Source organism: Leucoraja erinacea, chromosome 10 (genome assembly GCF_028641065.1).
Source record: "Leucoraja erinacea ecotype New England chromosome 10, Leri_hhj_1, whole genome shotgun sequence".
NCBI classification, from domain to species: domain Eukaryota; kingdom Metazoa; phylum Chordata; class Chondrichthyes; order Rajiformes; family Rajidae; genus Leucoraja; species Leucoraja erinaceus.
The window spans coordinates 59,774,077-59,801,789 of NC_073386.1; the positions used below are offsets into that span (position 1 = coordinate 59,774,077).

At 45.1% G+C, this 27,713-nt stretch overlaps 1 protein-coding gene across 3 annotated transcripts in view; it reads right to left on the bottom strand.

The window, feature by feature from the left end:
• The window catches only part of nr5a2 (nuclear receptor subfamily 5, group A, member 2), a 178,168-nt gene that overhangs the window by 135,434 nt on the left and 15,021 nt on the right, over positions 1–27,713 (bottom strand). For all 3 annotated transcript variants that reach the window (XM_055642450.1, XM_055642449.1, XM_055642448.1), the window contains exon 4: positions 23,940–24,586. In XM_055642450.1, the coding sequence (XP_055498425.1) occupies positions 23,940–24,586 (647 nt within the window). The remainder of the gene's footprint in view (positions 1–23,939; positions 24,587–27,713) is intronic.

The window sequence follows — 27,713 nt, forward strand, 5'->3', positions numbered from 1 at the left end:
AGTCTGATCTAACCTGAACTAACTGTTGCGTGTGGCATGGTGGCACAGCGGTAGAGCGAGTGCCTTACAGCACAAGAGACCTGGGTTTGATCCTAACTACGGGTGCTGTCTGTACAGAGTTTGCACGTTCTTCCCGTGAACTGCGCGGGCTTTCTCCGAGATCTTACGTTTCCTCCCACATTCCAAATACGTACAGGTTTGTAGGTTAATTGGCTTGGTATAAATGTATAGATATAAAAAAAATTGTCCCCAGTGTATGTAGGGTAGTATTAATGTGCGGGGATCGCTGGTCGGTGCAGAATTGGTGGGCCGAAGGGCCTGTTTCGGCGCTGTATCACGAAATTAAACTAAACTAAGGGACAGAAGTTTAGGGGTAATATGAGGGGAAACTTCTTTACGCAGAGAGTGGTGGCGGTGTGGAATGAGCTCCCAGTGGAAGTGGTGGAGGCAGGTTCATTGGTATCATTTAAAAATAAATTGGATAGGCATATGGATGAGAAGGGAATGGAGGGTTATGGTACGAGTGCAGGCAGGTGGGACTAAGGGGAAAAAAATTTGTTCGGCACGGACTTGTAGGGCCGAGATGGCCTGTTTCCGTGCTGTAATTGTTATATGGTTATATGGTTAAACTAAACTAAATTAAACCCAACCAAACCAAATTTGAATGGTTAATCAAGACATACAGGGATCCAAGCCTTTAAGAAGGAACTGCAGATGCTAGAAAATCGAAGGTAGACAAAAATGCTGGAGAAACTCAGCGGGTGCAGCAGCATCTATGGAGCGAAGGAAATAGGCAACGTTTCAGGCCGAAACATTTATATTTTTCTGACAAAGGGTTTCGGCCCGAAATGCTGCCTATTTCCTTCGCTCCATAGATGCTTCTGCACCCGCTGAGTTTCTCCAGCACTTTTGTCTACCAGTGATCCAAGCCAATGTTTGACAAAGCATATTGCAGTGTGCCTTCTATGCCAGGCAATGTCTCAGTCTCCCCTGCAACCTGGGATGTAGATTGTAACTGAGATGTTTTTGCTGCAGGGACTACACTTCTCATTTTGAGAAGGTAGGAGGTTTAAATTGTGTTACATTCATCAGGCTAACCATCTATCTGAGGTCTACATGCCCGGCTACAGCTTGGGGACGTTGCAATGACCAGGGTGATTTTATTATAGGTTTTGCAGTTGTTTCAACAAAGGAAACATCTGTGAGCAAATTGATCAGGAAAATATAAATGTTAAAGTTAATTTGTTCTGTTTGGAAGTTAGTTGTGAAGTTAATGAAGTCCGTGAGTTCTGCTTGGGCGCAGGATGTCTGGAGAAGAGTCTGGACCCAAAACATTACCTATTTCTTCTCTCCAGAGATGCTACCTGTCCAGCTGAGTTACTGCAGCTTTTTGTGTCTATCTGGGTTTAAACCAGCATCTACAGTTCCTTCCAACACATTGTTCTGCTTAGTAAAGAACATTGTGAGCTCATTGGAGCAACTTAATGTATCTTAATCAGGACTGCATCCAAACTTGGAGCTTTCAACTGGAATAGGTGGTAAAGTCTAAAACGGAAACACTGTTGAGTAATGGTGCCTTCATGCTGTGTGTACATCATAACAGGATCCAGCTGCAACCTATAAAAATCAACAAAAATATCCTTATGGTCTGTCAAGACAGCATGATGAGAGAAGCAATCTGCGATGTGATGCCTTTCATCAGCTGTGTTATTCACTTCCAAATCCTATCTCCCAGCTGATGCAGTACATATTCAGATCACCACCCACCTAGCCCACTGCCAACAATGCAATATTTCCTTTATCATCCTTACTTTTTTGCATATCTTTCATTCATTTGTTCTATATCTCTAACACGGTCTATATCTCTCATTACCCTTTCCTCCGACTCTCACTCTGAAGAAGGGTCTCGATCCGAAACGCACCCTATTTCTTTTCTCCAGAGATGCTGCCTGACTCGCTGAGTTACTCCAGCTTTCTGTGTCTTGTGTAAACCAGCATCTGCAGTGTCTTCCTACACATTGTAGATTAGTTGTCCAGTGCAAAAAATATTCCCCAACTTTGACAGACACACAGTGCTGCAGCAGTGTCGGTTGCTATCTGACCTGCTGAGTTACTCCAGCACTTTGTGTTTTAATGTAAGCCAGCATCTGCAGTTTCTTGCGTTTGCATTCTCCAACTTTGAACTGGGTGGGACGGTTTGGCACATTTTGCCACATTGCACTCGCAACATTTGGCTTAAATCGAAGGTAGACACAAAATGCTGGAGTAACTCAGCGGGTCAGGCAGCATCTCTGGAGAGAAGGAATGGGTGACGTTTCGGGACGAGACCCTGTTTAAAGGCTGATGAACGTAGATTAAAAACTAACCAATTGAAGTTCTATTGCTTTAGCAAGACAATTGTATCCTAAATAATCTGTTTTTTACACCTTTCTCTACTAAACCTGAATTATTTCCAAGTGATAGCTTCCTGGGGTTGCTACGTTCCTAACTGATCAAATTTGAGACAACACAATACTCAGTTAATTCACTCAGGACCATAGAAAGCATTTTATCAGGTGGCATCACAGCTTGGTTTAGGAACAGCTCCACCCAAGACCGCAAGAAATTGCAACAAATTTTGGACGCAGCCCTGACCATCACACAAACCAACCTCCATTGAAGATAGACACAAAAAGCTGGAGTAACTCAGCTGGACAGGCAGCATCTCTGGAGAGAAGGAATGGGTGCTGTTTAAGGTCGAGACCCTTCTTCTTCCATTGACTCAATTTATACCTCAACAAGGCCAGCAGCATAATCAAGGATGAGTCACACCCTGGCCACTCCCTCTTCTCCCCTCTCCCATCAGGCAAGAGGTACAGAAGTGTGAAAACGCACACCTCCAGATTCAGGGACAGTTTCTTCCCAGCTGTTATCAGGCAACTGAATCATCCTACCTCAACCAGAGAGCAGCGCTGAACTACTATCTACCTCATTGGTGACCCTCGGACTATCCTTGATCGGACTTTGCTGGCTTTACCTTGCAAACCTTAGCATGTATCTGCACACTGTAAATGGCTCGATTGTAATCATGTATTGTCTTTCTGCTGACTGGATAGCACACAACGTAAGCTTTTCACTGTACCTCGGTACACGTGACAATAAACAAAACTGAACTGAACAGGACAATTGTAGCTATGCTAGAAGACTTAGAGGAGGATTCAAACAATTGTATCTTGGTGCTTAGTGTTAGGGAAATACTGTTCCAAATTATTGTGCTAACTATTTCTCCTAAACTAAAATGCTTCAGAGAAGTTAGCCTGCTCGGAATAATTTAAAATTAGTTAGCAGAATGACAGATACTGCACATTTACGTTCAAAATGTTCATATCTTTGAAGGGAGGCTACAGAATCTTAGTTATTGACATCTTATCACAGGAAGTGACTGAAATTCTTGGCAGTAAAAGGCTAAATCTCCATGTCAATATTCCCCAGTGAGGTCTAGTTCCTGACAATCCCAGCTTCAAATCAGCTGGTTTGTTGCTACTCACAGACCTGCCAAGGCCTGTATTCTCAGTGTAAACATCACCAATTACAAATTGACACCAGATCACTTGAGGTTGGAAGCATGTCTTCCCCAGTGATCGCCCATCAGACATGCCAGAACCCACCCCATGGAGAAATCAGGCAACTGAACCATCCTACCAGCTAATAGAGAGCAGTCCTGACCTCCCACCATCCGCAGTGGATCAAACTACCCTTGATCAGGTTTTACTGGACTTTATCTTACACTAAATGTTATTCACCTTATCCCCTTCATCATATATCTATATCCTGTAAATGGCTCCATTGTAATCATGTATTGTCCTTTGCTGACTGGTTTGCACTGGTTAACAGAGAATGGGGAGGTGTTGTGTTTTGGGACGTCTAACAAGGACAGAAGCTACAATGAATGGTAGGCCTCTGGGGAGTGTTGTAGAGAAGAGGGATCTAGGAGTGCAGGTGCATGGTTCCTTGAAGGTCCAGTCTCAGGTAGATAAGGCTTTTGGTACATTGGCCTTCATCAGTCAGAGTATTGAGTATAGAAGTTGGGAGGCCATGTTGCAGTTGTATAAGACGTTGGTGAGACCGCATTTAGAACATCATGCTCAGTTCTGGGCACCATGTTATCGGAAAGATATTGTCAAGCTTGAAAGGGTTCTGAGAAGATTTTACCAGGATGTTGCCAGGACTAGAGGGTGTGAGCTATAGGGAGAGGTTGAGTAGGCTGGGTCTCTATTCCATGGAGCGCAGGAGGATAAGGGGGCATCTTATTGAGGTGAATAAAATCATGAGAGGAATAGATCGGGTAGATGCACAGAGTCTCTTGCCCAGAGTAGGGGAATCGAGATCCAGAGGCCATAGGTTCAATGTGAAGAGGAAAAGATTTAATAGGAATCTGAAGGGTAACCTTTTTGTTATACGAAGGGTGGTGGGTGTATGGAACAAGCTGCCAGAGGAGGTAGTTGAGGCTGGGACTATCCCACATTTAAGAGGTACATGGGTAGGACAGGATTGGAGGGATATGGGCCAAATGCAGGCAAGTGGGGCTAGTATAGCTGGGACATTGTTGGCCAGTATGGGCGAGTTAGGCTGAAGGGCCTAAAGTTTCCACACTGTATCACTCCATGACTCTATGACACCTCACATTTATCTGTATTAAATTCCAGTTATTATTGCACTATAATAATATTATCGCACCATTATTGTTTTTTATGTGTACGTATGTGTGTATGTGTAAACGTATATACACATACACTGAACCTTTTGTTCTCATTGATTACATTGTTTGCAGGGTACTATGTTGACATGTTCTGTTGTGCTGCTGCAAGTAAAGGGCCTGTCCCACTTTCCCGAGTTATTCACGAATTCTCCCGAGTTTTCCCCTTGATTCAAACTCGCAGAAAGTCCGTAACGAGTCCGTAGGAGTTTGTGGATATATTGTAGCGGCTCGTTATACCAGCCGTAGGTACTCGTGGCATCAGGTAAGTCGGGACGTTTTTTCCAGCCCGATAAGAAATGTCCACGAGTAAAAAAATGTTCGGGATGAAATAAATTGCAACTTTTAACTGGTAAGGAGGGCATCGAAATAGCCGTGGGCATGCATAGACGTACTCATAGGAGTTCATAGGAGTTTGTGAACATATTCATGGAAGGTCGTAGATGACCACAATCTTGGGGGTTTTTTTAGGTCCTTTAAACTCGACAGAGGTTTTGAATTAAATCATGAAAGTGGGACAGGCCCTTAAGAATGTATTTGTTCTATCTGGGACATATGAGAATAAAACACTATTGACTCTTGAAAGTACACATGTCCTTGGGAAACAAAGCCCTTCCATTGCCCCTGAACACCCAGCGTGTTCCTTTTAGTTAAGGGAACAAATCCGTCATATTGCAGAAAGTTAGAATAAACTTGGATCAATGAGTGCATGCTGGTGTAACCTCACGCTAACCACTGCAGGAGACTGGAGCGGAAACAGGGCAGCTCATGAGCCTGCAAGTCAAGAGTCCACAAAAGAGAAGTAAATATCAGGCCCAAACTCCAGCTGAAATGTCTACAATTCAATCGGAAACATCTGTGCTGGGAGTATCGTGTTATGCTGGTGTTCTGGGAAAAGCGGCTGTTTTCAAAAGAGGAGGATCGATTGCAGACGGGAGCAACCGAGGAGCTGAAACAGTACAACCCGGGCCAGGAGGTGATTACAATCATTTATCTGTTTCCATTTCTCTCCCCTGTGAGGTCACATCTGATAACACCTGCGGAGAAGACCAGAACTGAGACGACAGTCTAGTTTCCTTCCGTTGCTGGACACGATCACACGTTATAGTAGAATTAGGCCATTCGGCACATCGAGTCTACTCCGCTATCATGGCTGATCTCTGCTTCCTAATCCCATTTTCCTGCCTTCTCCCCATAACCCTTGACACCCGTTCTAATCAAGAATTTGTCTATCTCTGCCTTAAAATTATCCAGTGACTTGGCCTCCTGTGTCAATGAGTTCCACAGATTAACTACCCTCTGACTAAAGAAGTTTCTCCTTTCTAAAAGAGCGCCCTTTAATTCTGAGGCTACGACCTCTGGTCCTAGACTCGACCACCAGTGGAAACATCCTCTCCACATCTACTCTATTTATGCCTTTCATTATTCTGTAAGTTTCAATGAAGTCCCCCCTCAACCTTCTAAACTCCAGCCGGTACAGGCCCAGTGCTGTCAAACGCTCATCGAATGCTAATCCACTAATTCCTGGGATCATTCTTGTGAACCTCCTCTGGACCCTCTACAGAGCCAACACATCATTCATTAGAGATGGGGCCCAAACGTTTAACATGGGGGGAGTCAGGGTGTGGTGGTGACACCCCCGCTAATTAAGGGAAGGTAGTTAACGCCAGGGGCCCACACGAGTGGCATGGGTGTGGGGTAAAATTGGGTCATTTGTGTAAACACTATGTAATGACTAATTGAATGAATGTACAGCCTCTGAAAATGTCAGAAGAATTTTCTACAAAGTTCCCGTATTGTATATATTTATTGAATTTTTTAAAAGTGTCTGTTTACGGTGGGTGTGTGTGTGGGTGTGTGTGTGGGAGGTGGAAAGAATGGAGAGTGTTATTGGTGGTAAAGGGAACACTGCATCCTCTAAACTCACCCTTGGTGGTAGAGCAGAGATAATGAAAGCAAATGATATTGCCGAGCAGCAGGGAGATACATTCATAGTGTGGAAACAGGCCCTTCTGCCCAACTACACGTTTCTAGATCCAGCCTGCTGGCATAATTTCACTGTTTTAATCGAATGTTCTCCTTTATGGATGAATTTGCAAGAAGACACTACAGCTTATTCATCAGAGAAACACTGGCACAATGTCCAGATGCTTTCACAATTCAACATATGACTTGCCTTTGAATGTATAGATTTGTAACGTTGGCCCTTTATTTGTGTACATTCTTGGTAAAGGTGTAACTTTCCCTTCCAGCAAATCAAGGGATGTTTAGAAACATAGAAACATAGAAAATAGGTGCAGGAGGAGGCCGTTCAGCCCTTCGAGCCTGCACCGCCATTCATTGTGATCATGGCTGATCGTCCCCAATCAATAACCCGTGCCTGCCTTCTCCCCATATCCGTTGATTCCACTAGCCCTAGAGCTCTATCTACCTCGTTGTGTTAGATCTTCCAATTGACCACTTTGAAAACCGATGAAAGGCTTGAACAACATGTGTTTACATCAGTCCCTCAGCACAGAGATGTGGCTGTGTGTTTCACAGGAAGGACACGCTAGACTCTGAAATCTGGGTGTAAACTTCAGGAGCGAATGCCAATTACTACCAAAAGTTACAGATAATTCAGATCAATGTCCTCAAGCTTGAGGTAATGAAGAGGGACGCAGCAGAAAGGCTGTCAGAGCAAGGAAGGCTGTCAGAGCAAGGTCCATGGAATGGCTTCTAGAGTGGCCTCCAGGCATCAGACCACGAATACCAATAATACTGAGGTCATACATAACCCTGTAGATAGACACAAAATGCTGGAGTAACTCAGCGGGACAGGCAGCATATCTGGAGAGAAGGAATGGGTGACGTTTTGTGTCGAGACCCTTCTGCCGACGAGAGTCAGGGGAAAGGGAAACAGTGAGGTTGAGAGATATAGAACAAATGAATGAAAGATGTGCAAAAAAGTAACGGTGATGAAGCCATTGTTAGCTGTTTGCTAGGTGTGAATGAGAAGCTGGTGTGACTTTGGTGGGGGAGGGATGGAGAGAGGGGGAATGCAGGGGATACTTGAAGTTAGAGAAATCAATATTCATACCACTGGGCTGTAAGCTGCTCAAGCAAAATGTATGTGTCTATCCTTTCTTAACATGCCAGTATCTTTTATCTGATGTTAAATATCTAAGATCAATTATTTGAGATATGGGAGAGTAAGGTGTGAAAATGAGACGGTGAAGGAAGATGTAGAATAGATCTTTGTTAGATAAACTGGTCTTTGGACTTTGAATATAGGCACCAAAAAAGGCAGCACCTGCATATGTAATATATGCACAATGAATTTCACTCTGCAGTTGCATTTGTGGCAAATAAACATCTATCGAAAGCACTATCAGTGTAATGATGATAGCGAGTTGGGAACTAGGAGAACACAGACACAATACTGTGGCTTTCAGGGTGGAATTCTTTAGTTTAGCTTATTATCAGGGATGTTCTACTGCAGTTGTACAGGGCCTTGGTGAGATCACACCTGGAGTATTGCGTACAGTTTTGGTCTCCTAATCTGAGGAAGGACATTCTTGCCATAGAGGGAGTACTGAGAAGGTTCACCAGACTGATTCCTGGGATTTCAGGACTTTCATATGAAAAAAAAATGGATAGACTCAGCTTGTACTCGCTAGAATTTAGAAGATTGAGGGGGGATCTTATAGAAACTTACAAAATGTGGTTGCACAGGCCAGATACAGGAAGATTGTTCCCGATGTTGGGGAAGTCCAAGAACAAGGGGTCACAGTTTAAGGATGAGGTGGAAATCTTTTGGGACCGAGATGAGAAAAACAGAATGTAGTTGAGGCCACTTCATTGGCTATATTTAAGAGGGAGTTAGATGTCGCCCTTGTGGCTAAAGGGATCAGGGGGTATGAAGAGAAGGCAGGTACAGGATACTGAGTTGGATGATCAGCCATGATCATATTGAATGGCGGTGCAAGCTCGAAGGGCCAAATGGCCTACTCCTGCACCTATTTTCTATGTTTCTATGTTTCTATATATCCCTGGGATGGCGGGACTGTCATATGAGGAAAGATTGAAAAGACTAGACTTGTATTCACTGGAGTTTAGAAGGATGAGGGGAATCTTATAGAAACATATAAAATTATAGAAGGACCGGACAAGCTAGATGCAGGAAAAAGGTTCCCAATGTTGGGCGAGTCCAGAACCAGGGGCCACAGTCTTAGAATAAAAGGGGATTAATTTAAGACTGAGGTGAGAAAATACTTTTTCACCCAGAGAGTTGTGAACTTGTCGAATTCCCTGCCATAGAGGGCAGTGGAGGCCAAATCACTGAATGGATTTAAGAGAGAGATAGATAGAGCTCTAGGGGCTAGTGGAATCAAGGGATATGGGGAGAAGGCAGGCTAACGGCAGGTACTCGGGAAGACTCGCTAACGGCAGGTACTCGGGAAGACTCGTGAAGATTTTTCAACGTGTTGAAAAATGTCCACGAGAGCCCCGAGTACTGACGAGTGGCCATTACCGTAAATCTCCGAGTACGAATCAGGGCAAACTCGGGAGAACTCTTGGAATGAACTCGTACCATGGGACCGGGGTTTAAGTGTGCGGGGATCGCTGGTCGGCATGGACTTAATGGGCCGAAGTGCCTGTTTCTGCACTGTATCTCTAAACTAAACTAAACGAGTTTGAAGAAGGGTCTCGACCCGAAACGTCACCCGACCACGGGGGAAAATGGAGGAGGACTGACTAGAATTTGTACCTTCCATCACAGTGATGAATGCTGTGGTGGATGTTTGTGTTGGATTTTTATTAGAATTAGAATTTCCTTTATTGTCATCCAGACCTTACAGTCTGAACGAAATTTCGTGCCTGCAGTCATACATACAATAATACAATAATAAACAACAATAAACACAAATTAACATCCACCACAGTGAGTCCTCCAAACACCTCCTCACTGTGGTGGAGGCAAAAATCTTAGGGCTGCAGTCTGTTCCCTCCTCTTCTCCCTCTGTGCTGAGGCGATTCCCCACCGGGCGATGGTACAAACAGTCCCGCGGCTCACCGAACCCCGCGAACGGGCCGGCTCAAACACCGCGGCCCGGGGTGGTCGAAGCTGCCGCCCTCCAGTCCAGCGGGCGCAGCCGCCGGCCCGCGGCTGAACCCCGGACTCAGGTCATAGCCACCAGAACGCCGTCCCAGCCACCGGAGCACCGTTCCAGCCCCGAGCCGGATCGCCCTCACGTGCGTGCCGTTCCTCCCTCGAGCTGAGCCGCCCCGACGGGAGTGCCACAGCCCTTCACGGGAGAATCTCAGCCCCGCGCCAGGCCGCCCTCACGGGAGCGTCACAGCCCCTCACGGGAGCGCCGTTCCAGCCCCGAGCCGGACCGCCCTCACGGGAGCGAGCCCAGGGCAAGTCCTGACTGGCTGCCTCCGGAGTCTCGAGGTCGCCAGCTCCGCCATTAGGCCTCAGCGCAGACGGAGGCAGAGAAGGGGGATACGACAAAAAAGTCGCATTCCCCCGAAGGGGAGAGACAGCAAGCCCTGTTTCAACCCCCCCCCAAAATTGTGTATTGTGTGTTCCTTTTTTTAATGTATCACTGCTGGTAAATTCATTTCACTGCACTTTAGTATGCACGTGACGAATAAATCTGACTTGACTTGACTTGATTCCTTCTCTCTCTCTCCACAGATGCTACTTGTCCCGCTGAGTTCCTCCAGCATTTTGTGTCTGTCTTCCATTGAACCAGTAAACTGTCCACATTGCACAGATCAAGGATAAGCTTGGGATAAAGAGACCTTTGCGCATTAATGTAAGCGTGGAGTGTGAATCTAGCACTTCTGGGGATGGGAGATCTCTTCATGGTGGTCATGTCTGGCTGCAGGTTAGACCATGCAATGCCCAAATAGGGAGTGCACAAAATGCACCATAAATTTAATGAGACATAATCCCTTGTCAGAGTAGCGGTGAGCCTAACGGCATGCTCGAGTCCTGCAGCAATTTCAGCGGTGGACAAATGTGTGGTTAAATGCGGAAATCTGAAATTTACTGTCTCACGGGCCATTATTTTTGAGAAAATGACATTGTGCTCCAATGAAGTGATTCAGCGGTGCAGGAGATGCATGTTCTGCACACTAATACATTGCAAGCAAGGAAAGGCATTGAAAGCAAGGCATTGAAGGCAAGGCAAGGCAAGGAAAGGCATTCAAAGCACCAAAAACTACTGCAGAGCCCCACTCCTTCCGATCTGAACACTCGGAGATGTAAAATAATTGAAATCAAATCAATCATTACTTTGTGAGTAAAACACAAAGTAGGCCAGGCAGCATCTGTGACATTCACTCCAGTGATGCTGCCTGTCCCGTTGAGTTCCTCCAGCACTTTGTATCTTTTCCTCAAGATTCTAGCACCGACAGTTCCTTGTATCTCTTCAGAGCTGCTTTTCTCCCCTCTTTATCCTAATCTGCCTTCCCCTTTTGGAAAATAGAACCCAGAACAGCACAGTGTTGGAAGACACAGTATGAGAATGCAGGGTGACTTGGACAGGTTGCGGGAGCGGGCAGATGCATGGCAGATGAAGTTTAATGCGGATAAATGTGAGGTTATCCACTTTGGTAGCAAAAACAGGAGAGCAGATTACTATCTAAATGGCGTCGTTGGGAAAAGGGGAAGTACAACGGGATCTGGGGGTCCTTGTACATCAGTCTATGAAAGTAAGCATGCAGGTACAGCAGGCAGTGAAGAAAGCGAATGGCATGTTGGCCTTTATAACACGAGGAGTCGAGTATAGGAGCAAAGAGGTCCTTCTGCAGTTGTACAGAGCCCTAGTGAGACCACACCTGGAGTATTGTGTGCAGTTTTGGTCCCCTAATTTGAGGAAGGACATTCTTGCTATTGAGGGAGTACAGCGTAGGTTTACAAGATTAATTCCCGGGATGGCGGGACTGTTATATGCTGAGAGAATGGAGCAGCTGGGCTTGTACACTCTGGAGTTTAGAAGAATGAGAGGGGATCTTACTGAAACATATAAGATTGTTAAGGGCTTGGACACACTAGAGGCAGGAAACATGTTCCCGATGTTGGGGGAGTCCAGAACCAGGGGCCACAGTTTAAGAATAAGGAGTAAGCCATTTAGAACGGAGACGAGGAAACACTTTTTTTCACAGAGAGTTGTGAGTCTGTGGAATTCTCTGCCTCAGAGGGTGGTGGAGGCAGGTTCTCTGGATGCTTTCAAGAGAGAGCTAGATATGGATGGATTTAAGAGAGAGTTAGATAGAGTTCTAGGGGCTAGTGGAATCAAGATATATGGGGAGAAGGCAGGCACGGGTTACTGATTGTGGATGATCAGCCATGATCACAATGTATGGCGGTGCTGGCTCGAAGGGCCGAATGGCCTATTCCTGCACCTATTGTCTATTGTCTATTGCACTGTAGATGCTGGTTTAAACCGAAGATAGACACAAAAAGCTAGAGTTACTCTGCGGTTCAGGCAGTATCTTCAGAGAAAATGAATAGTGACGTTTCAGGTCTGAAGAAGGGTCCAGACCCAAAATGTCACCTATTCCTTCTTTCCCGAGATGCTGTCTGAACCGCTGAGATGCTCCAGCTTTTTGTGTCCATCTACAGAACAGGCCAGCATAGGAAGGGGCGCTTCAGCCCACAATGTTTCTGACACCAGCGGGAACTGATCTCAGCTGCCTGCAGGTGATCCATATCCCTCCATTCCCTGCACTTTCATGTGCCTATCTAAAAGCCTCTTATACACCATGACCGTATCCTTGCTTTATTTCCCTTTCACGACCTGACCTGACATTGAATTGAAACACCTTCACTTATTTGTCACCAAGCATTGTTCCCACGCCCATGGTGATCTTCCCCAATCACTCGGCTTGCCCTCATTGTCACCACTCACACTAGCGGGAACAGGCCCTTCAGCCCACCGAGTTTGCACTGACCAACAATCCCCACACATTAACACTATCCCACACACACATGCGACAATTTTACATTTAGACATACAGTGCATTCAGACCCCTTCACTTTTTCCACATTTTGTTACGTTACAGCCTTATTCTAAAATGGATTAAATTCATTTTTTTTATCATCAATCTACACACAATAGCCCACAATAAAAAAAGTGAAAACAGGTGTTTAGAAATTTTTGCAAAATAATTAAAAATAAATAACTGAAATATCACAATTACATAAGTATTCAGACCCTTTACTCAGTACTTTATTGAGGCACCTTTGGCAGCGATTACAGCCTCAAGTCTTCTTGGGTATGACACTACAAGCTTGGCACACCTGTATTTGGGTAATTTATCCCATTCTTCTCTGCAGATCCTCTCAAGCTCTGTCAGGTTGGATGGGGAGCGTTGATGCACAGCTATTTTCTGGTCCCTCCAGAGATGTTCGATCGGGTTCAAGTCCGGGCTCTGGCCGGGCCACTTACGGACATTCACAGACTTGTCACAAAGCCACTCCTGCGTTGTCTTGGACGTGTGCTTTAGGTCGTTGTCCTGTTGGAAGGTGAACGTCTGCCCCAGTCCGAGGTCCTGAACGCTCTGGAGCAGGTTTTCATCAAGGATCTCTCTATACTTTGCTCCGTTCATCTTTACCTTGATCCTGACTGGTCTCCCAGTTCCTACCGCTGAAAAACATCCCTACAGCATGATGCTGCCACCACAATGCTTCACCGTAGATATGGTATTGGCCAGGTGATGAGCGGTGCCTGGTTTCCTCCAGACGTGACACTTGGCATTCAGGCCAAAGAGTTCAATCTTGGTTTCATCAGGCCAGGGAATCTTGTTTAGGTGCCTTTTGGCAAACTCCAAGCGGGCTGTCATGTGCCTTTAACTGAGGAGTGGCTTCTGTCTGGCCACTCTACCATAAAGGCCTGATTGGTGGAGTGCTGCAGATATAGTTGTCCTTCTGGAAGTTTCTCCCATCTCCACAGAGGAACTCTGGAGCTCTGTCAGAGTGACCATCGGGTTCTTGGTCACCTCCCTGAATATGTTAGTAAGTCTCTATCCTAAGGCCCTTCTCCCCCGATTGCTCAGTTTGGCCAGGCTCTATGAAGAGCCCTGGTGGTTTCAAAGTTCTATTCATGAATGACGGAGGCCACTGTGCTCTTCGGGACCTGCAATGCTCCAAAAATTGTTTTATACCCTTCCCCAGATCTGTGTCTCAACACAATCCTGTCTCGGAGGTCTACAGACAATTCCTTCGTCTTCATGGCTTGGTTTTTGCTCTGACATGCACTGTCAACTGTGGGACCTTATATAGACAGGTGTGTGCCTTTCCAAATCATGTCCAATCAATTTAATTTACCACTGGTGGACTCCAATCAAGTTGTAGAAACATCTCAAGGATAATCAATGGAAACACGATGCACCAAAGCTCAATTTTGAGAGTCACAGCAAAGGGTCTGAATACTTACGTAAATGTGATATTTCAGTTATTTATTTTTAATTATTTTGCAATAATTACTAAACACCTGTTTTCACTTTTATATTATGAGGTGTTGTGCGCAGATTGATGATTTAAAAAAATGACTGTAACCAATTTTAGAATAAGGCTGTAATGTAACAAAATGTGGGAAAAGTGAAGGGGTCTGAATACTTTCTCAATGCACTGTATGTGCCAAGCTAATTAACCTACAAACATGTACGTCTTTGGAGTGTGGGAGGAAACCGAAGATCTCGGAGAAAACCCACCAGGGTCACGGGGAGAACGTACAAACTCCGTACAGACAGCACCCGTAGTCGGTATCGAACCTGGGTCTCTGAAGACCCGGTTAAGCAGCAACTCTACCGCTGTGCCTGTGGGTTTGTACAGCTGACTTGAACCTATGGACCGCTGACACTAATGTGAGGACATGACCCTCTGGTAATGGCCAACAGCTCCAGCCTGTTTAAAGGAAAGGACTTTTAAACATTGAGTTCATCTCTAAATCTCTCAAAGGAAGATACATGAGCCTGAGTAAAAAGAGGTATCAGCGTCTAAAAACGCCCACAAAATTGTCACACATGCTTTTAAAAAATAGTTCATCGATTCACTGCTGCAGAAAATTATGGACGATAAAAATGTTTCAGAGTAGAAATTGTTTCAAATGCTTTGCGTAAGCAGATTCCACATCCAACCGAAATGTCAGCGTGGTTCTGGCAGCGATGGTGCCAATTCCGGGCAGCGTCAACTCTGAGGGGAAGGGCAGCACTGTGGCACAGCAGGTAGAGCCGCTGCCTCACTGCGCCAGAGAACCCGGTTCGATCCTGACCTTGGGTGCTGCCCTTGGGGAGTTTGCACGTTCTCCTGGTGACCGTGTGGGTTTCTACCGGGTGCTCCGGTTTCCTCCCACATCCCAAGGACGTGGGTTTGTAGGTTAATAGGCTTCTGTAAATAGTCAGTAGCGTGCTGGATAGAATTAGTGCATGGGTGATCGCTGGTTGGCATGGACTCGGTGGGCCGAAGGGCCTGTTTCCACGCTGCATCTTTAAAACTAATAGGTCCCACTTCATAAACATAAATCATGTCAGGAGCCTCACTGGATATCGGTCGATTACAGCTGCTTCCAACTAAGCAGAGAGGAGCAATGAGAGGCAACAGGTTCAACAGCAGCATTTCTGAAAGTGAGAGTTTCCAGTGATCGCAGTGAGGTTGTGTTGCCAAACTCGACTGGAGAAGAAGGGGCAGGAACTGGGGCCAGTTACACAGTTGCAATCTTTTATCACCAATGGTTGTCAATGCACAAAGTATCAAAGGTTTGCTACAATTGGAATAAACAAGACTCTTGTCATTGCCAATTCCCATCTCGTAATACTTTACATAAAATGCATACTATGTCAACTAATTTGAGCATTTGCGTGCAAACAGGAAACAGGCAAACATTCAAGCAACAGTCGCTGATCTGAGGGCAGCAATTGTACAAATGGCCTGTCTGAAGAAATGATCTGGTAGCAACTATGCCAGAGAATAGATTTTTAATAAGTAACTTCACCATGGATGGGCATAATGGAGAAGTTGGGTCATTAGAGGAGACCAGCATTTGTTCGGTGGGCCAGATCACCAACAATGACAATATGGAGTACAGGAAGGAGATGGAGAACTTAGTAACATGGTGTCAACCATCACCTTCAGCATCTGAAGGCGCTAGTTATTGACTTCAGGAAGCATGGTGGAGTACATGCCCCAATCAGCATCAATGGTGCTGAAGTGGAAATTGTTGAACGTTGGCAGTGAAGAAAGCTAATGGCATGTTGGCCTTCATAACGGGAAGATTTGAGTATAGGAGTAGAGAGTTCCTTCTGCAGTTGTGCAGGGTTCTGGTGAGACCACATCTGGAGTGTTGTGTGCGGTTTTGGTCTCCTAATTTGAGGAAGGATATCCTTGCTATTGAGGCAATGCAGCGTAGGTTCACGAGGTTAATCCCCGGGATGGCGGGACTGTCATATGAGGGAAGATTGGACAGACTGGGTTTGACAGGAATTTAGAAGGATGAGAGGGGTGGGAGATTGCAACCTTCACGTGGTCCACCCTGTTTCAGCGAATGCAATCAACCTGGCGTGCACAAACAGAAGATCAAACAGAACAAAGGTATAAAAAAATGCTGGAGAAACTCAGCGGGTGCAGCAGCATCTATGGAGCGAAGGAAATAGGTGACGTTTCGGGCCAAAACCCTTCTTCAGAATGATGGGGGGGTGGGGGGAAGAAGGAAGGAAAAAGGGAGGAGGAGGAGCCCGAGGGTGGGGGGGATGGGAGGAGACAGCTCAAGGGTTAAGGAAGGGGAGGAGACAGCAAGGGCTAGCAAAATTGGGAGAATTCAATGTTCATGCCAACCGGACGCAAGCAACCCAGGCGGAATATGAGGTGCTGTTCCTCCAATTTCCGGTGTTGCTCACTCTGGCAATGGAGGAGACCCAGGACAGAGAGGTCGGATTGGGAATGGGAGGGGGAGTTGAAGTTTCTCCAGCATTTTTGTGTACCTTCGATCTTCCAGCATCTGCAGTTCCTTCTTGAACACAAACATCAAACAGAACAAGTTGTCTTACAACTTTAGGCTGTGCACGCCATACGCAAGAAGAAGAAGAAGGATGAGGGGGATCTCATAGAAACATATAAAATTATAAAAGGACTGGACAAGCTAGATGCAAAAAAATGTTCCCAATGTTGGGCGAGTCCAGAACCAGGGGCCACAGTCTTAGAATAAACGGGAGGCCATTTAAGGCTGAGGTGAGAAAAAACGATTTCATCCAGAGAGTTGTGAATTTGTGGAATTCTCTGCCACAGAAGGTAGTTGAAGCCAATTCACTGGATGGATTTAAAAGAGTTAGATAGAGCTATAGGGGCTAGTGGAAACATAGAAACATAGAAACATAGAAACATAGAAATTAGGTGCAGGAGTAGGCCATTCGGCCCTTCGAGCCTGCACCGCCATTCAATATGATCATGGCTGATCATCCAACTCAGTATCCGTACCTGCCTTCTCTCCATACCCCCTGATCCCCTTAGCCACAAGGGCCACATCTAACTCCCTCTTAAATATAGCCAATGAACTGGCCTCAACTACCCTCTGTGGCAGAGAGTTCCAGAGATTCACCACTCTCTGTGTGAAAAAAGTTCTTCTCATCTCGGTTTTAAAGATTTTCCCCCTTATCCTTAAGCTGTGACCCCTTGTCCTGGACTTCCCTAACATCGGGAACAATCTTCCTGCATCTAGCCTGTCCAACCCCTTAAGAATTTTGTAAGTTTCTATAAGATCCCCTCTCAATCTTCTAAATTCTAGAGAGTATAAACCAAGTCTATCCAGTCTTTCTTCATAAGACAGTCCTGACATCCCAGGAATCAGTCTGGTGAACCGTCTCTGCACTCCCTCTATGGCAATAATGTCCTTCCTCAGATTAAGAACCAAGGAATCAAGGTATATGGGGAGAAGGCAAGCACTGATTGTGGATGATCAGCCATGATCACAATGTATGGCGGTGCTGGCTCGAAGGACCAAATGGCCTCCTCCTGCACCTATTTTCTATGTTTCTATGAAAGCTACAAGTTCCTTCACATAAATATGATCAACGATCTGTCATTGACCAACTACATTGGTGCGACGGACAAGAATGCACATCAGTGCCTCTACTTCCTTAGTAGACTGAGGAAATTCAGCATATCTCCAGGCACTCTTATAAACATCAACAGATGCACTGTAGAAAGCATACTGTCGGGGTGCATCACAGCTTGAGGATGTTGCCCAGTCCATCACACAGACCAGACTCCCCGCCATTGACTCCATCTGCACTTCATGCTGCCTCGGGAAAGCAGAGGGAGATCTCATTGAAACTTACGGAATAATGAAAAGCCTGGACAGAGTGAACGCCGAGAGAATGTTTCCACTAGTGGGAGAGTCTAGGATCAGAGGGCACAACCTCTGAATAAAAGGACATACTTTTAGAATGGCGACGAGGAGGAATGTTGATAGAGGGTGGTGAATCTGTGGAATTGATTGCCACAGACGGCTGTTATATAACACGGACAAGTTATTGGGTATTTTTAAAGTGGAGATTGATAGGTTCTTGATTAGTGAGTGTGTCAAAGGTTACGGGGAGAAGGCAGGAGAAAGGAGTTGGGAGGGAAAGATAAATCAGGCATGATTGAATGGCGGAATATTGATGGGCCGAAGGGCCTAATTCTGCTCTTTTGCCTAATGAACTTATTAAATTAGATTTAGAATACCCCTAATCCTAAAGCTACCTGATGTGGTCTTGGTACAACAAGTTTAAAGGATCTTCAGTGTACCACAGACTAAGCTGCTGACAGTGCAGCAATCCTCCATGTTCCAGCTTAGCCCCATGTGTTCTAGTTTAGTTTAGAGATACAATGCAGGAACAGGCCCTTCAGCCCACTGAGTCCTCGCTGGCCAGCAATCCCCGCACATTAACACTATCCCACACACACACAAGGGGAAATTTTACATTTATACATTTATAAAGCCAATTAATCTACAAACCTATACATCTTTGGAGTGTGGGAGGAAAGCGAAGATCTCGGAGAAACCCCATCAGGTCACAGTGAGAATGTACAAACTCCATACAGACAGCACCCTTAGTCAGGATCGAACCTGGGTCTCTGATGCTGTAAGGCAGCAACTCTACCGCAGTGCCACCGTGCCACCCTGGAGTTTCCTACAGCAGTCTTGAACCTATGGACTGCTGGCTCTAAGGTGAGGACACACATCCACACACACACACACACACACACACACACACACACACACACACACACACACACACACACACACACACACACACACACACACACACACACACACACACACACACACACACACACACACACACACACACACACACACACACACACACACACACACACACACACACACACACACACACACACACACACATCGCTTCCTTCACCATCCCGCTATGCAGGCGGGGGACAGGGCAAGCGGGGGGGAGCGTTGTCTGAGTGAAATTCACACGGTGCAAAACCAATGTGATACAGACACACACCGCGATGAACTGGAAGGTTGGCGCTGTAATTAAGACGGTGAAAGAACAGTGTACGGGAAGGGTCACCTGTCCCTTAAAAGAGGGGGGGGGAGGGGGGGAGGGGGGGGGGGGGTGTTAGTGGAGACAACTTGGCGGACTTGGGACTGAAGCTCGGCGGACATTTAACATTACCGGTCGGTTATCCTTGGTTCTGAAAACTACTGCTTACCGTTTTTTTTTCCCAATGAACCAATGAAATTCACCAGTCAGCACCGGCTACAACCTACAAGAACTTACGAGAACCTACGACCTCCTGGCAACCCACCACCACCGCACCTACATCACGAGAGTTCTCGCTACTCTCCATGGCGGCTACATTCTAGTCGCCGTGAATTTTTCAACATGTTGAAAATTTCACGGCGACCAAAACGAGGCCGCGACTAGTTCCCAGAATGCGGGAACTCCTCACGACCATGAAGGCGACTCCCCGGCAAACACCCACTAACATGTGGTGACTGCATAGTCTCCTGCAGTCGCCTAAAAAGTCGCCTAAGTGGGACAGGCCCATTGGGGACATTATTTTTGACTTTGCACTACTCTTGTCTATTTATTTGTCTGCTTTTTAAAAAAATATATAGTGAACTATTGTTGTTGTTTATTATGGGTTTTACAGAGTAATATGTTTACCTATCTGTTGTGCTATTGGAAGCAAGAAGTTTGTTGTTCCCGTTTCAGGAAATATGACAATAAAACACTCTTGACTCTTGGAAAAAGAAAAATGTCTAAAATCTGGCTTGGTCGGGAACTATAGTGGCCCAGGGGGATATATGATGCTTGTGGCTTTCTTCCCTTGTGTGCTCGACATATCCACACTGATTAAATGGGTGATGATGAGTTCACAGCCTGTTTCCTTTAGCAACAAGTGAACATTAAAACTAGGAATGATGCACAACAGGCTGCCTGCATCATATCATCTGTAAGACAAAGTCAAAATTTGTCCCGACATATGACTCAGCAATAGGTTTGATAAAAGGTTGAAATCACTAACACCCTATTGGGCTTGAAATGTTACATTTTCAATGACGTACTGAAAAGAGCCGCTCTGAAAACCTGCCTCAAAGCTTTGTTCCTTGTTCTTCACATTGACAAATCACTGTGTTGCCAATATTTTTATATTCCGATAATGTATTTCTAGGTAAGCATATCCCGGTTTTCCTGCAAGGTTCATATTTGTGGCGCGTTTAATGAAGGTTGATATTTGTGACGAGTTTAATGATGGGTTAGGATAAGTGTAAACCAAGATGCGAGTGTGTAGCATTTGTTAGAGTGAATCAATCATCTGTGATTTCCATTATTGAGTGAATATTGGTAGTATTGGTGATGAGAGCAGGTATTGAGAGGGGTTGTTCTGGGACGTCAGAACTAACTTCCCGAGGTGTCGTGGGGCTAACTCAACGAAACACCAGTGACGGGAGGTGCCCACTTGATAACCCCAATGATATACTGGCATCTACACAAGCAGTTTTATTTAATGAACTTGTTAACATGTAGGCAGCTGATTATTGCATCTGGAGTTAGTTATTACCCTTCGCATACGTTTGTATAATCTGTTTCGACAGTACTTTGGCTTTGGGCTTAGTTTCCTTGGTTGAGCGCTTATCCAGATGTTATAGCACAAGTACTCTGTGTTTTAATAGTAATCACAGACTACCGACCAATTACAGTTGTCTATGGGCAGGAGCTAGGTTAGTCTCAGACCTGACTTGTACGTAAATTACCCGCTGGTAATAGGTGAGTTTCAACACGTTGCGTACTTGTTTATCGTCACTACTAATTCAGTTGCAATTTATTCAAACAGAATCAGTTTTAAAAACCAAAAACCACCTGATTTCACCAAAGAGAACTAACAAATAAAGATCTCCAAACTCAACTAAAAAATCAATACTAAAAATGTCAACCCTTGCTTTCCCTCTCTCTCCATCCACCCCACCATCACCCCACTCAGGGTTCTCCGATCAGTCTGACTGCTCCCCCTAATTAAATTTTATCTTGGTGTGCTTCATTGTCACCTTCCCCTGGCTAACAATGATCTATTCTACATTGTCATTGACCCCACCTCTTTTGATGTCTCGTTTTCACACCTTACCCTTCCTTATCTCTGTCTCACTCTCCCCTGACTCTCAGTCTAAAGAAGGGTCTCGACCCAGAACGTCACCCATTCCTTCTCTCCAGAGATGCTGCCTGTCCCACTGAGTTACTCCAACATTTTGCGTCTATCTTGTAAACCAGCATATGTAGTTTTGTAAACAGGCATCTGTAGTTCCTTCCTACACACTTGCATGTACACTGTTTGTGCTGAGACTATATGCAGAAGGATCCACAAGCAATCTTTCCACCAAGTCTGTTTGTTCGTGACAACCATTGCAACCTTGATCTGAAAACCTGGTACCAGTTCTTGCAGCAAAACCTTGGAGTTCACCTTTTGTAGTTAGAACCATAGAAATGCAGGTGCAAGAGGAGGCCATTCGGCCCTTTGAGCCAGCACCACCATTCAATATGACCATGGCTGATCATCTAAAATCAGTACCCCGTTCCTGCTTTTTCCCCATATCCGTTAAATCCTTTAGCCCTAAGAGCTAAATCTAACTCTCTCTTGAAAACATCCAGTGAATTGGCCACCACTGCCTTCTGTGGCAGAGAATTCCACAGATTCACAACTCTCTGGGTGAAAAAGTTTTCCTCATCTCAGTCCTAAATGGCCTACCCCTTATTCTTAAACTGTGACCCCTGGTTCTGGACTCCCCCAACATCAGGAACATGTTTCCTGCATCTACCCTGTCCAATCCTTTAAGAATTTTAGATGTTTCTATAACATCATCCTTCTAAATTCCAGTGAATACAAGCCCAGTCAACCTATTCTCATCATTTGTCAGTCCCGCCATCCCAGGAATTAACCTGGTGAACCTATGCTGCGCTCTCTCAATAGCAATAATGTCCTTCCTGAGATTAGGAGACCAAAACTGCACACAATACTCCAGGTGCAGTCTCACCAGGGCCCTGTACAACTGCAGTAGGACCTCCTTGCTCCTAAAGTCAAATCCTCTCGCAATGAAGGCCGAAATGCCATTAGCTTTCTTTACTGCCTGCTGTACCTGCATGCTTACTTTCAGTGACTGATATACAAGCACACCCAGATCTCCTTGCACCTCTCCTTTTCCTAATCTGACACCATTAAGATAATAATCTGCCCTCCAATTTTTGACACCAAAGTGGATAACCTCACCTTTATCCACATTATACCACTCACTCAATCTATCCAAGTCACCCTGCAGCCTCATAGCATCCTCATCACAGCGCACACTGCCGCCCAGCTTTGCGTCATCCGCAAACTTGGAGATGTCACATTTAATTCCCTCGTCTAAATCGTTAATATATATGCTAAATAACTGGGGTTCCAGCACCGAGCCTTGCGGCACCCCACTAGTCACTGCCTGCCATTCTGAAAAGGACCCGTTTATTCCTACTCTTTGTTTCCTGTCTGCCAACCAGTTCTCTATCCATGTCAATACCCTACCCCCAATAACACGTGCTCTCATTTTGCACACTAATCTCTTGTGTGGGACCTTGTCAAAGGTTTTCTGAAAGTCTAGATATACCCACATCCACTGGCTCTCCCTTATCAATTGTACTTGTTACATCCTGAAAAAATCCCAGAAGATTAGTCAAGATTAGATAAATGGTTAGTTCTGAGCCGTGGGCAGAGAATCAGGAGAACATTCGCAACTTCAGTTCTGATTGAATACGATGCTGAGTACTCACTGAATGCCCTGCCCAGGCACCTGCAATTCTGTACAGCAACGAGACAATATCGAACGCCACATTTTAGAAGATTAACCAGCATCAAACAAAGGTTTTCTTCTTCAGTCATGAATAACAGAAAATAATCGGAAACATGAACTATTCAGTATTATGCATTTGCAGCCCCTCTGGCAAAATATACCACCAAACACTTCAGGAATATTTCTTACAAAAGCATACCCAAATTTGAAAACATTTTCTTTGTACGTATAACAGCTATGTCCATTATTTTTCAGAGCTAATAAATCTTTGATCGTCTCTGGTGAATTGACTTTTGAGTTTGTTTATGCACTTTGAAAGGATGGATTTTTAATAATTAACTGAAGGAAAATCTATTTCTAAGACGACTGAACCTGACAGAGGAAGAAAGTATATAAAACCTGGAACCTTTGCATTTTGCTCACTTTGATGGTGTTTTTGATGGTGACTAGCCCAGAAATATTGAAGCAATGTAAATATTGGACCTGACACTGGTGATAAAATTAGGGTCAGGTTCAAGACCTTGCAGCGATATCATACATTGAGTTAAATGTAGCACCAGTGTGGTAGTGTTTAGGGAGGTGTGATACATAACAAGTGCACGGATGATATCCTTGATCCCATTTAATTTTTTATCCATTCATTTAGCACGGTACTTCCCTCCATATTTCCCATGCTACAGGCTGCCCAAGGTCATAACTTAAGACCAGATGACACAGTCGGAAATCCACTCCAGTGGTTTTTCGGGAGTGTATAAACTCGCCTGATCAAAATGTGGATGGTGCACCCGTTGATATATCACAGCTGCCGCCATCCTCCTACTACCTCTGCCGGCCTCTCTGACATACAATTACAATGCAAAAAATGATGGCCATACCTTAAGTTCTCTGAAGAATATGCTGCTTCGGGCCCACTCCACGATGGAGAAGAGGGTTTGATCGGCCATCTTGCACATTAGTCCGAAGGTGTTGAGTTTCTCGTGCTTCCCCCGGCTGGCCTGCTCCTGCTGGAGGTAGGCCAGGATCTTGGCTTGCACCTGGGGCTCATCGGGCTCACACTTCAGGAGTTCCAGGATCAGGTGTGGGATGCTGGATGGAGAGCTGGATGGGTAAGTGTCCATGTAGGAGTAGCCCATGAGAGACTCGGGCGAGCTAGTGTAAGGGTCGGGATATTCGGACTTGATGGTACGACTCGGGTAAGGACTGTAGGTCTGGTAGCCTTGCAGACTGCCGTGTGTCGGCATTGCCATACTAATTGGAGACGTGCCAAACGGACTTCGGTCGTAGTCTGTGGGTGGCAAGGCAGGGTGGTTTAGAGGTAGTCCTTTGGAGGCTGAGTGGATGTTCTGAATGGCAGAAGATATTGTCAGGTCGGTTGGCATGGTCTGCATCACCTGAGTCATGGCTTCTAGCTTAAGTCCATTTGCTCGGATCAGAGCCTTCTTCTGCTGCTTCAAAGCCCGGTCCCTCTTGTACATTGGCCCAAACTTGTTTCGACCTCCCCGCATGCGATCAGCCCTCACAGCTGTGGAGTACAGTGCATTTGGAGAAATTAATCTACCGAGGGATGAAAACACAGGAACATGGATGTACAGAGTTGAAGAGTGCTAGAGTCATACAGCAAGGAAACAGGCTCTTTGGCCCAACTTGCCCATGCCAGCCAACACGCCCCATCTACGCTTGTTCTACCTGCCTGCATGTGGCCCATATCCCTCTAAACCTGCCCTATCCACCTGTCTGAATGATTCTTAAACATTCCCATTGTACCTGCCTCAACTACCTCATCCGGCAGCTCGTTCCATCCACCCACCATGGTTTTGGCCTGAAATGTTGCCTATTTCCTTCGCTCCATAGATGCTGCCACACCTGCACTTTTGTCTACCACCCACCACCCTTTGTGAGAAAAAGTGCCCCTCAGATTCCTATTAAATCTTTCCCCCTTCACCTTAAACCCATGTCCTCTTATTCTTGATTCCCCAACTCTGGGTAGAAGACTCTGTACATTTACCTTATCTATTCCTCTCGTGATCTTGTACACCTCTATAAGGTCACCTCACCCTCATCCTCCTGCACTCTAAGAAATAATTGATTCTCACATAACATAAAACAGTACAACGCAGGAAAAAAAAACCCTTTGGCACACAATGTACAGTATGTGTCCAAAATGATGCTAAGATTATATAGTTCAGTTTAGTTTATTGTCACGTGTATCGACGTACAGTGTAAAGCTTTTGTTGAGTGCTAACCAGTCAGCGGAAAGACAATACACGATTACAATCGAGCCATCCACAGTGTATAGATACATGATAAAGGAATAATGTTTAGTGCAAGGTAAAGCAGGCAAAATAATCTCATCTGCTGAATGTGATCCATTCCCTTCATATCCATGTGCCAAGTAAAAGCCTCTGAAATGCCACTATCTGCCTATAGTGTAGGAGTCAACTTACAACCAGTTTCAGCAGTGCATTCCCTTCCACCACCACCCTCTTTGTAACAAACTTGCCCCACACATCTCCTTCAAGCTTTGCCTCTCTCACATTGAAATTGTGCCCTCCAGTATTTGATTTCCACCCTGGGAAAAAAGTTCTGACTGTCTACCTCATCTATGCCTCTCATCATTTTTTAAATACATTTCTATCAGGTCTCCCCACAGATTCTAATGCCCCAGAGAAAGCAATGGCAATTTGTCCAACATCTCCTGATAGCTGCATTCCCAAACATTATTGCTGTAAAATAATACAGAAAAGAGGAAGTGGGTATTGTACACTTAATTGCACATATTGTACTGGTTTAATTCAAAAATATTTAGACTACAATTTGTGCATCCCAAAATTTAACTTGACTGGTTTGGTTGGTTTGTGACACGACCATTAACAGGCCAACCATCATTTTAATTGGAATAAAAATCTTTACTATAACCATATAACCATATAACCATATAACAACTACAGCACGGAAACAGGCCATCTCGACCCTTCTAGTCCGTGCCGAACACATAATCTCCCCTAGTCCCATATACCTGCGCTCAGACCATAACCTTCCATTCCCTTCCCGTCCATATAACTATCCAATTTATTTTTAAATGATAAAAACGAACCTGCCTCCACCACATTCACTGGAAGCTCATTCCACACAGCTACCACTCTCTGAGTAAAGAAGTTCCCCCTCATGTTACCCCTAAACTTCAGTCCCTTAATTCTCAAGTCATGTCCCCTTGTTTGAATCTTCCCTACTCTCTACGGGAAAAGCTTATCCACGTCAACTCTGTCTATCCCTCTCATCATTTTAAAAACCTCTATCAAGTCCCCCCTTAACCTTCTGCGCTCCAAAGAATAAGACCTAACTTGTTCAACCTTTCTCTGTAACTTAGTTGTTGAAACCCAGGCAACATTCTAGTAAATCTCCTCTGTACTCTCTCTATTTTTGTTGACAATTACAATGGATGTGTAAGAAAGAACTGCAGGTGCTGGTTTAAATCGAAGGTAGACACAAAATGCTGGAGTAACTCAGCGAGTGAGGCAGCATCTCTGGAGAGAGGAAGGGTCTTGACTTGAAACGTCGTCCATTCCTTCGCTCCAGAGATGCTGTCCCACCTGAGTTACTCCAGCACTCTGTGCCTGCCTTTACTCCACAGTAAATGGGTGCCTTAGAACGTGCTTCAGGAAGGCTTGCATTTACCTGTTGGAACAAAGCATTTCAAACCTTTAGATTGGACGCACCTATATGACTATGTGTTTGCAAGAATGAACCGCCACTCATTCTGCCTTGAATGATCGTCACTATGTTCACAATGGCAGTACTGTGCAATGATACAAGGGACGCCAGCGATACTGAACATAAAGGTAGACAAAAGTGCTGGAGAAACTCAGCGGGTGCAGCTGCATCTATGGAGCGAAGGAAATAGGCAACGTTTCGGGACGAAACGTTGCCTATTTCCTTCGCTCCATAGATGCTGCTGCACCCGCTGAGTTTCTCCAGCACTTTTGTCTACCTTCGATTTTCCAGCATCTGCGGTTCCATCTTAAACACATTCATGGTACCGTCTGATTCTCTAACATCATTTCAGTTCAGATCAGCTTCAGATTAGTTTATTGTCACGTATACCGAGGTACAGTGAAAAGTTTTTGTTGCGTGCCAACCAGTCAGTGGAAAGACAACACACGATTACTCTTAAAGATAGCGGAGTCAGCGGATATGGGGAGAAGGCAGGAGCGGGGTACTGATTGGGGATGATCAGCCATGATCACAGTGAATGGCGGTGCTGGCTCGAAGGGCCGAATGGCCTACTCCTGCACCTATTGTCTATTGTCTATTGTCAATCGAGCCATTTCAGGCTTTACATTAAATGCTCTTGTATCTGTGAAGTAACTTTATTCTAAAATTCCCCCGTGCCTAGTTAAAAGAAAATGTGCTTGTTGCATTCTTCTGAACTTTTCCTTTTCAAGATTTATTTTTAAACTTTTTAATTTGTCTCTTGTTTAATGAATATTTTTTTTCTAATTCCTGGAGCTTGATATTTTTGTCCTTATTTAATTTCTGTTTGCAGCTCCTTACAATATTTCTGCCTGCATGCCCCTTTTCTTTTCGCTGAAGAGAAATATTAGCTGAAGTGCACCAACGTAATGCTTTCAAGGTAGACAATGTGAGCTCTT